This window comes from Taeniopygia guttata, chromosome 1A, assembly GCF_048771995.1.
Source record: "Taeniopygia guttata chromosome 1A, bTaeGut7.mat, whole genome shotgun sequence".
Taxonomy (NCBI): Eukaryota; Metazoa; Chordata; class Aves; order Passeriformes; family Estrildidae; genus Taeniopygia; species Taeniopygia guttata.
In genome coordinates, this window is record NC_133025.1 from 6,174,944 (window position 1) to 6,187,757 (window position 12,814).

A 12,814-nucleotide genomic window follows, 5' to 3' on the forward strand; every position below is an offset into this window, starting at 1 on the left:
AGTTCATAAAGTTAGACGATATTTTCAGGGCAAAGGCTACCCTCCAATTATTTGGAAGCACAACATGACAACAAAAAATGTCAGAAGTCAGCACTGTAACACATTGTTCTATAATGTTCATTATTTCCTCACTATGTAACTGCAATTCAGGCTGAACCCGATGGGTTCTTTAGGTGCAAACGTTATAATGTGTCAATCCCAAATTTGTATACAAATGTGGTGTACAAACTAAGACTTCTTGGCTTGTCTCCTTTTCTGTTTTGAGATCTAGTGGAATGTAATTGGTTTGCCCTGTTGTATCCTACCAGTTTGCTACTATTGCTGGCATTGCAAAACCATAATTTACACAGTATTTTCCAGTCTAGCAACCTGTGAAAGCTTACAGAGAAAATATGTTGTAGTAAATTTGACAGCATAAAAATTTTCAAAAGGTAATAACCCAAGTATGCATACATGAAAATAAGCTATAAAATGTATTTGAAAGAATAGCAGGAAGTGTCCTTGCTGTATTTTTACAGGTATGTTATGAGCAGCACTGGGAAAAAACACTGAGTAAAGAAAACCAAAGATGTAAATTCAATTCATTTATCTCCAACTCAATACATACTGTATTCTCCTCATCGGTTTCATTTTCCTTATTGGAGTCTGTAAGATAATCAGTGTTCTCTTCCTCCTCTTCTTCACCCTCTTCTTCCTCGTTCTCAGAGCCCTCCTGAAATATTCAATTTTAACTGCTGACTATTTTAAAACAAGGACAGCTGGTTCCTCAAACATTTTCCTAAACTCTTCATGTTGCTTATTTAAGTCTTTGTAAATTTGTTTGGTTTTTATTTGATGTTTCAGTCTGAACTCACTCAGCTTTATTACTAATTTCACAAATGTACAGCAGAAAACTGGGACTGGTGGCTGATACACACTGCCACTCAGAGGGAACTCCACAAGCTGGAGGAATGGATTGGCAAGAACTCATGAAGTTCAAAAAGGGAAATACAAAGATATTCAGAGGTGCCTTCCCTACCCTGCAACTGTTTCTGATTCTATTGATAGTAATTTATGGGTGAAGGCACAAACCCAGACAAATTTCAGGACCTTTAATGCTGAGAGATATCTATTGAAAGAAAGCTTATTAGTAAATCAACCAGCCCAAGCATATGGAGAAGAAATGTTCTGTATTTCCTTGATGAACTCATTTTCTTGTAACAATACCATTATCATGTCAACTTTGCTGTGTCATAGTGACAAGTCAGAATTTCTACCTGCTTGTGGTTTTTTTACTGGCTCCAACATTTTTGATTGAAAATATTATTAGCACAGTAAACAAGGAAGGTTTTCATGCTCCACAAATCTTTTATTTATTCATATTGCATAGACATATCCTGAACACCTGTTATTTTTTTTCCTAATGACTGCCTTGACATTTAGTCAATACATTTGCTTCTACAACAGATAAAAAAAGTCATCTGAAAGTGAGTTTTTTTCATGCCAAAAAACTGAAGGTGTCTTCTTGCTGAGAAGCAGCACACGGCCTGAGCAAAGCTATCAGGTTCAAGTTTCTGCCAAAATAAGGAATAAGCCTCAGACACTCATTTTTCCACATACACAGAACTGGATGATATCCTCACAGTACTGACTGGGCTGTGCACACCCAGATTTCATCTGCTAACTCTGACTTAGAAGAGCTTCAGAAAGTAACAATCAATCAAAATCACTTATTTTACATGAAGCAAGGTAAATTATTAAGCTCACCTCTTCTTCTGGATCATTTACTTCACTTTCATTTCCAGATTGTTCCTCTGTCTCTGCTCCACCTTCCTCCTCTTCTTCATCCTCTTCCAAATTCTCTCCTTCTGTAATGGAATCCTTGGAATCTTTGTCATTCACAATTCCTGGAATTTGGAAAAAGAGAAAGATTTAGAACCTTATAACATATATAACCACTCAAGTTATACGTGGAAGATCAGTACAAAAGTTCATTGTTACTGAGTACTGTAACTTCCCATTGGTAATAATATTTGACTTCTGAATGAAACATTTCCTGTATAGTTAAGTTAGACATAAAGGGTAATAATGTCCTGTCAGAAAAGGAGGAAAACATTAGAAAGAATGTTTAAAATCTCCCAGAGAATAGAAGAAGCTGTGCAAACTGCCTCAAAACATCCTCAAACTAAATGTGGACCCTACTGACACATGCAACAAAATCTGATTACCAAACTACAGAGACTGCACAAAACCAGCAGAATCAGAGACAGGAAGCCCCTGCAGTCTTTGCTGCAGTACTTCCCTCTACTGCCAATTAACAGTTTTGAAACAACAATTTTCTCAGCTCATAATAAACCTTTATGATTCTCTCCTAATGCTCTGAGGCTGTACTTGAACCTATATGAGGATGTAGGTGCCTATATGAAATCTCTGGGAAAGCAAAGTCTCTTCCACAAATACTGTAAATACTGTCTGGTGTGCTCATCCTCCTTGCAGACAGCTCTGACATTCTTACACTGTGGGTTTAGTTCATCTTGCAGTTTCTCTTGCTGACCTGCTTGCCTTCTGTCCTTCAAGATGTTTTAGTTTACACTGCATGTAAAATATCAAACATAAATATCTCATTTCTTTCAGTAATGCATCTTTCAATCTATTAGATGATCTGTACCATTTCCACAGAACTGAAAAATTAGTCTTAGCTTTTTCCAATGTTTCAGTGTCCAATTTACTCTTAGATAGAGATTTCAATCAGAATGTATTTAAGAATTGAGCATGGTTCTGATTCAGGAAAAAAATTAAGATCTGTTTTTAGAGAATGACTATTGCAATGTTTAAGTCATCCATGCAAAACCCCCAAATTTTCAGCATACACTATTATTCTCATACATTCTTTTTTCCTTCTTTTTTTAATTTAAAAAGCCACTTAACCCTCCAGAGGATTGCTGATGTCTAGACTTCCAGTGGCCTGGAACTAGTTTCCTAGTTTCTCTAGGAATTCACTGAGGAGTCAACACAGTCACTATTCCAGTTGTCATTCCTTTTTTGACATTAAACCAACTGCACTTAGGGTCAGCCATCAGTGTAAAGTTTTGTGAAGCTCCTGTTATTTATAGGAAGGAAATGCTGAGTAACTTTTAAAATAATATTACAGTTTAAATAACTCATTGTATATCTTTTCTTTTGAGATATCATTTTGAGAGCATGAAAACCATGAGTTCAGATCACACCATAGGGGAATTCTAATCTGCTTTTCAGTTACTACATAGGGCATTTCAAGGCATGTCAATTAAATAAATAGTATAATTTTAAAAAAAGTTCCTCCTAAACCAGAAGTTGCCATCTTTTATGTGGTTATACCTATTTATCCCACTGAAATATTAATATTCATCCCATATTCTTAAAAATTGAATGTGTGCAAGTCGGTGAAGTGCTCTAATTAACACTTAAAAAGTGCAAACTTTAAACACAAAATAATTTAATGAACAAGTTTGTTTTCAAATAAAAATGGAAGATTAGAAAACAACTCAATTTAACAGTGAGTACAGTAGTATGCAACATTTTCTAAGAAGGATATGTAGAGGTTTAAAGAGATTTAAAGATTAATATGATGATAACAGTTTAAATACTCACTAATCAGTCTATTTTCAACAGAGCTGTGCTGCCAGCCCCACTGTTTTCTCCTGAAATTAGTTTGATTCCTCCATTTTTCTGATTAATGATTTTCTTTCTCCTAACTTCCACCATGACTCCATAAATTAACACACACAGACACATACCTCTGCTCTCCAAATACCATTATATTAAGAGTATTCATATTGACTATTTTTACAATATCTATTACTTTAGTTATGAAGATTCTGTATGGTATCTATGATGATTAGAAAGAAACATTTCTATCATGAGAATAAATGATCCTAACAATAACTAAAGATACATATTACCAACATAAAGAGACAATTTTAAGAATTACAGGAATTGTCAAAAATATCTTATTTCCCTTGCACATTTTCTTACCCAATTTTATTAAGAATTCTCGTTCCAAGTCTTGCACCTGTCTGACAGCTTCTTCCAGAGAATTGCACAGCTTTATCTTTGGTCTCAGCAGTTCCAGTGTATCACTGATCATATAGTCTATGTCTATAGGAAAAGGGTGGTCTTTTGTCCAAACATCCAGACTTTTTTTCCACCACACATAGCGCTAGAATACCAAATATTGAAATCAATTATATGCACACTGAAGTTTATAAACCATTTAAGTTATGAAGTTTAAAATGTCGTGTTTGTACAGTAGAAAATGCAAAAGCTTTCATGTCACTACTCTCCTATTTCATACAACTGTTAGATATTTTAATATCACTAAAACTTGTTTGATAACACTGGTATCACAAACATTAAGAATCAACTACTGTTAAAAGTATGAAGACTCAACAAAAAAGCCCTGACAAGAAAGTGCCTTCCCATGGTAAATTCTTTCTACAAGAGATGACCATTTAACAACCAGCCAGCTTTTGATTCCTTCCCCCAAATATTTTCAAGAAAATTAATTTCCCCAAAGGCATATTATGAGGAAAAGGGGGAAAACATCATTAAAAAAACCTGTAGACTGCAGCCAGCTTCAATTGCCTTATCCAGTTTGCTTTACAACAAATTCACATATACCTCTTACAGTGACACCGTAAAAAATTAATACTGATTTTAAGTGAACCTAACAGTAGAACATGAGAACCAAGGTGCTGCAAAAACTGCATCTGAAAATGAAGTATGAATAACAGAATCTTATTTAAAAGATGACATGCTCAAGAGGAAGGCTTGCTGAAATTATTAGATGTAACAGAAATGTAATTTCATCTTCCCCAAAACATTTCTTTTTGCATTTAAAAATCAGACTGTATCACACTGTGAGCAGCATGGTCCAGTGGGAGGTGTCCCTGCCCATGACAAGGGGTTTGGACAAGGTAATCCTTGAGGTCCCTTCCAACCCAAACTGAGGTTCTACACTTCAAAACACCATTTTACACCTTGCATGCAGATGAGTGACTTTGTACCCTTAAGGTTTGAAATAAGCTATCACCTTAATTTTAGTTTTTCAATACCTTTGTTTTAGTATAAATTATAGAGAAAAGCAGAAAGAAAAAGAAATTAAATCCAGCAAGTTTTAGCATGAATTCCATGGTCTGGAATTCCTCATTTCAGTGTTTAAACATTCATTATGAAATCTCTTCCCCACTTCATTACATTTAATGAGTCAGAACTTTCTTTGCTTGCCCATTACCTCTCATCCTCTCACTGTGCAGGCATGAGAAATATCTGACTCCTCTTTCTCTACAAAAAACATCAGCTGAGGATAGCAGCCTAAATAATCTCTTCTTCAAGTTCAGCAAACTCCTATGTGAGCACTGAGTGCCTCCAGATCATTTTGGTATAACTCAACATAACATATAACTTGAAACTAAAACTGCTACCAGACAGACACGGTTCTACAAATTACAGTGCTAAAGAACAGTGAGATAAATACGTAGCAGACTGACTTATATTAGCTTGTTAAAGAACTTTACAGATCTGCATACAATTTAGAATACCTGAAAATATACAAGGAAGCAATCAAGTTTTCGCTTGCTGGATCCTCTGTCAAAATACTGCCCGCAGGTATCGAGGATAGTACAGACGAGTCTGATTCTGAAAAGATGCTCTGGAGGGTCCAGTGGACTAGGACTGCCATCAGGGTTCACACCAAAAGAGGTGAAGGAATACAGAGTTCTAAATATTACAGCTGACTCCACCATTCGATAATTGTAAAGTTCCCCCAAAAACTTGGCACTGCTGATCCGCCGTTGGTTGAACTTTGGCTGATTAACCTTTATCAAAAAAGAACAAGAAAATTCACTCTATCATACAGACACACAGAAAATTTAAAAACCCAACCCCAACCAACCTTTTACAAAGGAAAAAAGCATATAAAAAAGTTGACAGAATTTCTTATAATAAAAGATGGCTATTTATGACTACATACATTACACAAAAGTACACATTAAAAAGTAGTTTTGAAAACTGGTCAGTTAGTAAGTTCCAATATATTTAGCATACACTCCATCTTAAATCTATAATGACTGCTCAGTCAGAGAAATCTTGTAAATATAACAGCTTTTAAAATATGGACTGGTCTCCAAAGTTACTGGAAGTTGTGTAAATCTGTCTACACTGTCAAAGAATAAATTCTATGGCCTTACTATGATAAGGGAGGCAAAAGAATTGTCTTAAGTAATGTTAGTTTGGTTTTGTTAGGTTTTTTTTTGTTGGGGTACAGTTACTATAATAATTTAGATAAACCTATACAAAGCAAGTACCTCAGGTAGAAAAGCCATCAGACCAAAACAAAAAAAAAAGAGAATACAAGGATTCCTTTCTTTAAGTACAATTATTTTAGTTTTCCATTCAACATAAGTAGATGAGTATAGCTTAGCAAGGATACTGATTGTTTACCTCCATTCCTAGTCGAATATCCTCTAGTACTCCATCCACAACATGAATTCCCACATCTTCCTGGTAAAGGACCAACCCTGCTAAGAGGTTGGCTACACAGTGAATACTATTATATTTCACATTCCAGATGTTGATCATACAGCATATAACATAGTCCTTAACTTCTGCATCCTGCCAAGGCAGCTTGCGCATCTGTCTCAGGACCTAAACCAAATTTTAAGACAAGCTTCACATTTTAGCAGGTAAAATATCAAGATGCTCCCCGTCATTCCCCCCTCTCCTGGCTGGGATGAAATTCCTGTAATCACCTGCAAACAACTTTGTTCTCCCTTCCAGGCATCCTCCAGACCTGCAGTGGCTATGGAAGACTCTATGTACATAACCCAGCTGCTGTCCTTGAGCTACTGATCAAGTTGTCCAAGGCTGTTCCATAATTTCCTTGCCTTCTGTATTTAACTGAAGCCTTTTGTCCCTTACTATCCCAATACAATGTACAGAACACAATGATTCTCACTCTCCCTTTGTTCAGCATGTGATGCTGTTGAGAACACAGGTCCACAACTATGTTCCAATAAAAGAAATTAACCATTTTATTCATGAATACAAAAAGGATCCCTCTTCCTTGCAACTGAAAAAACCATAGCTCTCCCCAGACCTTTTCCAAAGTTACTACTACACCACTTTCAGTAAAAACTGTATTGAAGATTTTGAAAGGATTTACCTTCTCTGTGGTGACCTTGGAGAGATCCTTGTAAAGAAGCTTACGGATATATTCCTGCAAAGGAGGACGTTTTTTCTTCACAGTTTTTTCAGCTGGAGGAGGATTACAGTAGTAATAGGCATTTTCTACCATTGTAACATAGCGTGCATCAAGATGCATTGCTTGTTTTTTCCTCATCATTTGTTCCTGGAAACAAATGCAAATGACCAGTTAGAGAAGCTGACACACCACATTTTCAAGCCAAAAGCTTTAAGAGTTACATTTGGGATACAGCAAATATGAAAGGTTGCAGAAAAGTAAGTTAAAAGCTTGGGTAGAGAGAAAAAAAGATAAAGTAAATATATATGGTTCTGTGTTGCTCTTTCCACGGTCATTTTTCTTTATGATCCCTATTTTTATAATGGCTCACATGTGGTAAAAAAGGTTTCTGAGAAGTATTTAACTCAAAATCTTAGTGCTACTGTTCAGATAAATGGTTCCTAAGACTACTGATTAAAACATTATTTAACTAGATTTTATTTAACTAAAGTAGCTGAAATACTGATGTCTTGACACAAACACAGTGAATTATCATAAGACTGGCAATCTACTTTTTACATCAGCATATAACTCCAGAGAATTTCTGATGGCTTTATATGAATTTCCAAAGGTTTAGACAACAGAATTTGCCTTATTCCATGCTCCATTACTGCTGTTTACCAAAGCAGAACCAACTGCAAGAGAAACAGGATCTACCATAAAGTAATATTTCAGGAAAAATCAGACAAGTAAGACCTAGCACTAGTTACTGTGCTTAATTGTCATGATTGTCCTGATTTTTGTCACTTAATAAAATCTTTTCTCCATACTTCACTTTAGATGCGTAAGTAAAGGCTTATTTTGTGGGGTTTAAAAATTTCTTTTATCCAAAAAAAAAAAAAGCAGTTCTAAGCTGCTGATTTTTACAGTTAAAGATGAGCTTAATTCCATTATTAAATTACTTTTTAGTATGCATCTGTGTAATTATATGTATATAAGTGTAACTCTGTAAGTGATCCTATGGTGGTTCACCAGGGAACTGGACCTGTATAAACTTTATTAGCTGCTAGAGGTTGGCTACACAGTAATTTATAACTCCAAATAGATAAACAAAATTAATATGTAAGTACTGTTTCATCCCTACACACAAATATTAGTATATCCATTCAGGCAGTCCTGTAAACCAGCCAAGAGTTTAAACCTCCTTTGATTACTGGTGAGAAAACACTATTTTTCATGCTCGTGGCCTTTCCACTAAACCTGAATAATTTAAAATTTCTTTTATAAGGCAGACATTTCAGTTCAACTGAAATGTCAATGTACTCAAACAGCTCCATAACCCCGAGTTTCAGCTGCTAATTCAATGAGGAAGAGTAGCTTTGTGTAACACAGTAAGCCAACAAATAACGTAAGTTTCCTCCTGGATTTTAGTCATCGATCAACAGGAAGGTCTCCAGCTGACAGCAACCCTAAGGCATTTCATTCTTAACCTTTTCCACGACACAAATGGTCTTTCCTTTGATTCCCTGTGAGACTGTTCCTTTCCAAATGGGAAATTTCTGTCAGTAACAGCACATTTTCCTACAGGAACCTAACAGATGCACACCACTTAACAACTGAGTACATAAATTGGTTTATGTGGGGAAAAACACTTAGAGTAGAAAATTCCCACACTTCACCATGTCATATATGTTAATGTTACCTTTGAAAGTGTTTCACCTTTTCTAGATAGATCAAGAGAAAATACACCTTTGCTGCCTTAAAAGCATTTGCCATGCTACATTATAAACAGAAAAATGAAATGGGCCAAAGTGAAGCAGAACAGAGAAAATGGCAGAAGGGCTTGCAAATAACATTTTAAATCCCCTAAACCTACACAATTTATATATTTTCCTGTTATAAAAAGTTGTACATTACACTGTAAATACTAGTTTATAACTAAAATGTTTCTTCCCAGAAGAGACAACAAGAAGTCTCAACATGACTGTAATTAATTGGGTTCTGAGCAGACCCAAGTGTGTGTTCTATCTGTAAGTGGATTGTATTAGTCTTAATCTCTACTTATTAAAAATCCTCAGCAATTCAAGAAACTGTTTCAGTCCTTTCTCAGCTAAGGCATCAGACAGGCAGGAAAGAGGAATTAAAACACTACACTGTTTGTAGTGACAAAAACCTTGATGCAATTCAGAAGAAAAAAGCAAGACTTGTGGTCCAAAGTGCTTGAAGTCCATCAGCTACTTTGGGTAATTCTTTTACTAGGCTAAAATTAAGAACTACACAGGTAAAGCACTACATTTAAAGATTAGGTTTCTGGTTTTCCTTTGATAAAAACAGACCAAAACAACATTAAAGTATCCATGTTAAAATATTAAAACTGTTTGGGTTTTTCTTCTTGGTGAGTAGCACAATCTTTCTGCATATAGCATATATTGCAGAAGCATTTCAAAAGAAAATCTGTGACCATTAGGGAAAAAAGAAAGAAGCAACTAAAGAAAGTCTAAGCATAATGAGAATTCCAATTTTGGAAAGCATTTAATGCCTGACATTTAAACATCAGATTATAGCAAGATACTGAAACTGTTCAGCTCCTGCTTCCCTTTAATACCTGCACTGCTCTGCCCTGCTACTCATTCTGACAGTTCAAAATGGAAATTTTTAATTTCCTGGAAGCACATTATTGTTATAGTGAATGAACACAGTTGTACATGAACTGCATTTACTTTGCCACAGCCTCCTCCTGTACAAACAACATCTCCCCATTTTAACACCACCAGTAACAGCAGTCACACCAAGAAGGAAGCCACTGTGCAGTTTAAATGCTGTATCTTTATTAACACAAGTGATCTGGCCCTAAAGCTTAAGACAATTGTCTTAGTTAAATGATTAATAATGCATCAGAAAGCTCTTAATACCAGAATTTCAAATATTCTTTCAGCAAGACCACAACAGCATAATACAAGAATTTGATATTTAAATTCGATTATGCTACAGAAACATAGATCAATATGAAGCTGATCTTCCTTTCAAAGCTCCAATTCAAATAATCTAATTCAAATAGTTCATCAATCCTGATCAATCCTAAAGCCAATCTAGTTTTACATTAGTATTTTAAATTACATAAATGACACTGAATTTGAAAGATTTGCCAAGACAACCATTATTAAAAATAAACATTGTCCTAATAAAAGAAGAATCTCTAAATAATCTGCAAAACATGAAGCAGTTGCACAAAACCAGGGTATGTTCACAGAATAAGTTGCTTAGTATCACTATATTTGCAATGCTCTTACAAACACTTTACTTCTCAATAAGTAATTTTTCCTTAATTACTTTTAAAATCCATTCTTAACTATTACTTTTTTCCACACCAAGACAAAGCAACATTGTCCTTAATAGGAGACATGCAGCCTGTTTGGAATCTTATTACAAAATACATCATCAGCAGTAAAGATTAGGATCAATAATTATTTAGAGGATCAACAGGCTTTAATTCTACCCGTAAGAGTAGATCAGCTTTACAATTGATTAGATTTTTACCACAGGATTGTTATCAGATTGCTTTGGGAGAAATCTTTTCCAGAGTTCACACCAACTTGTACCATAAGACTATGATCCAATTTGTTTAAGATTATTTAAGTCAAAATTAATCTCTGTAGGTTTCTTAGGGGAATGTTAGAAGATGCAGCTATTAAGATGGATGCAGAATATAATTTTATTTAGCCTATTTTACATCTCAATAAATAGATATTCCAAACTTATTTGCCATCTTTCACCTTCTCCTGGTTCCTCAATGCATAAGAAAAGACTACTTATCCAAAACCTTGTGAGGCTTTAAGCCTCAGTAATTCAAACAGTGTTTGTGGTTTGTCTTGCACTTCACGGTTAAGCCATATTTAGCATTCATCCAGCAGATTCCAGCAATTCAGCTAACAGTCAGCATTTTTGTAGTGCATAACACTAAAAGCAGTCAGTTACAAAAACTAGCTCTGCTATAAGCATTTAATTTTTCCTGACTTCTAAAATTTTATTAACTACCAGAAAGTGCTAGCAATGACTAAAATGTCTTTTAAAGATAATGGAACTGAGTTTTCAGGGGAAAAATCCTTGATTATGGAAAGGAATATATTTCACAATACAACACATCAGCTGGCAAACCTTTAGAGGACTGAGATTTAAACCTTTCAAGATACAAAGTACACCACTACAAAAAGCAGGAGACAAGGAACTGGCAGTTAATTTGCCCATCTCTTTCCTCTCATGACTGTACCACTTCAACAGATGTTCTGACATTCAAAGAGGTTCAGAAAAAAACAGTATTTTTTGGAAAAAGAATTGTATAGCAATATACCCAAGTATGCAACTGCTTCTCCATTAACTAGAGCACAAGGAGAGAGACTACTGGTTTAAGAGAAAGTGAATCTACCTTTGAAAGTCTTCTTCAGCCATGTCTGACTTGGTCTCTTGCCCTGGACAGAGTTTTAGGACTGTCTCCCATGTCAGAAATATATTATTCAGTTCTTGTTATTTTTTTTATTCAGTTCTTGTTATTTTTAAGTCTTTGCCAGTACTTCTTCAGACTTACAAATCCCAATTCTAATCTTAATTCCCAATCTCTATTTCTAAAACTGCTTCTCTTTTTGACATTTAGAACCCCAGATCATTATACAGGGCATAGAAACCACATTTTGAACAAATGTCTTCACTTCCAATTGAAATCACATCTGGTTCTATCCTCTACTATTTTTCCCTCAAACACTATTTCAGGCATGTTCAGGTACAGCTACAATATTCTTTCAACCTCATCCGCTGGGTTTGCCCTGTCTCTGAATTACTAGTAGTTCAAGAGCAATAGCTTTTTACTTCAGAAATTGAATTTTTTCTTTTTACATTTTCTTTCAAGTCATGAAGAGGCTGTTAGGTCAACTGGAGTTCTCGAGAACACTTTCAAATAGAAGTAATTGCTTTAAGTCAGACTCAGACCACAGCACCCTCCCCCATAAGACAAGTTTTCTCTTACCAAAAGAACACTGGTTCTTAGGTGAGACTCTGGTGATCTGAAGAGGAATCTTCCACAGGTTTCCAGCAAGGTACATGCCATTTCAATATGGTGATGAGAGAAGTCTGACAGAAGCATCTGGTATGTATTTATGTAAAAGCACAGTTGTTAAACATCTTTTTCAGCTGCAGAAAACATTAAGTTATAGCTACCAGACACCATGCTGGTGTACTAAATTCTTTAGCGAATAAATGCCAATGGATTTCATGGATCAGATGTTAGGATTGGCAGGGCCCTGGCACAGGTTGCCCAAAGAAGCTGCAGATGCCCCATCCCTGGAAGTGTTCAAGGTCTCTTGGATGGAGATCTGAGAAACAAATCTAGGAGGAAGGTGTCCCTGGCCAGTTCAGGGAGTTGGAACCAGACAATCTTTAAGGTCCCATCCAACCCAAACTATTCGATAAATATTCAAAAGATTAATCTCATTTTAAAATTCTTAAAAGAAGAGTATATAGACCCCAAATTTAGGCCTCAGAAGAACAGGATCTTTTTAAAGACCTGCATAAAAACCCCACCCAAACTACCCAACAACATTGCACAATGGCACAGTAACCTCAGAG

General features: G+C 35.5%; 1 protein-coding gene across 4 annotated transcripts in view; it reads right to left on the reverse strand.

Moving 5' to 3' along the window:
• The window catches only part of UPF2 (UPF2 regulator of nonsense mediated mRNA decay), a 52,083-nt gene that overhangs the window by 16,101 nt on the left and 23,168 nt on the right, over positions 1-12,814 (reverse strand). For all 4 annotated transcript variants that reach the window (XM_030290466.4, XM_030290474.4, XM_072918784.1 and 1 more), the window contains exons 11-17: positions 12,216-12,332; positions 7,181-7,366; positions 6,460-6,663; positions 5,559-5,834; positions 3,994-4,177; positions 1,747-1,886; positions 608-712 (exon numbers count right to left, since the gene is read on the reverse strand). In XM_030290466.4, the coding sequence (XP_030146326.4) occupies positions 608-712; positions 1,747-1,886; positions 3,994-4,177; positions 5,559-5,834; positions 6,460-6,663; positions 7,181-7,366; positions 12,216-12,332 (1,212 nt within the window). The remainder of the gene's footprint in view (positions 1-607; positions 713-1,746; positions 1,887-3,993; positions 4,178-5,558; positions 5,835-6,459; positions 6,664-7,180; positions 7,367-12,215; positions 12,333-12,814) is intronic.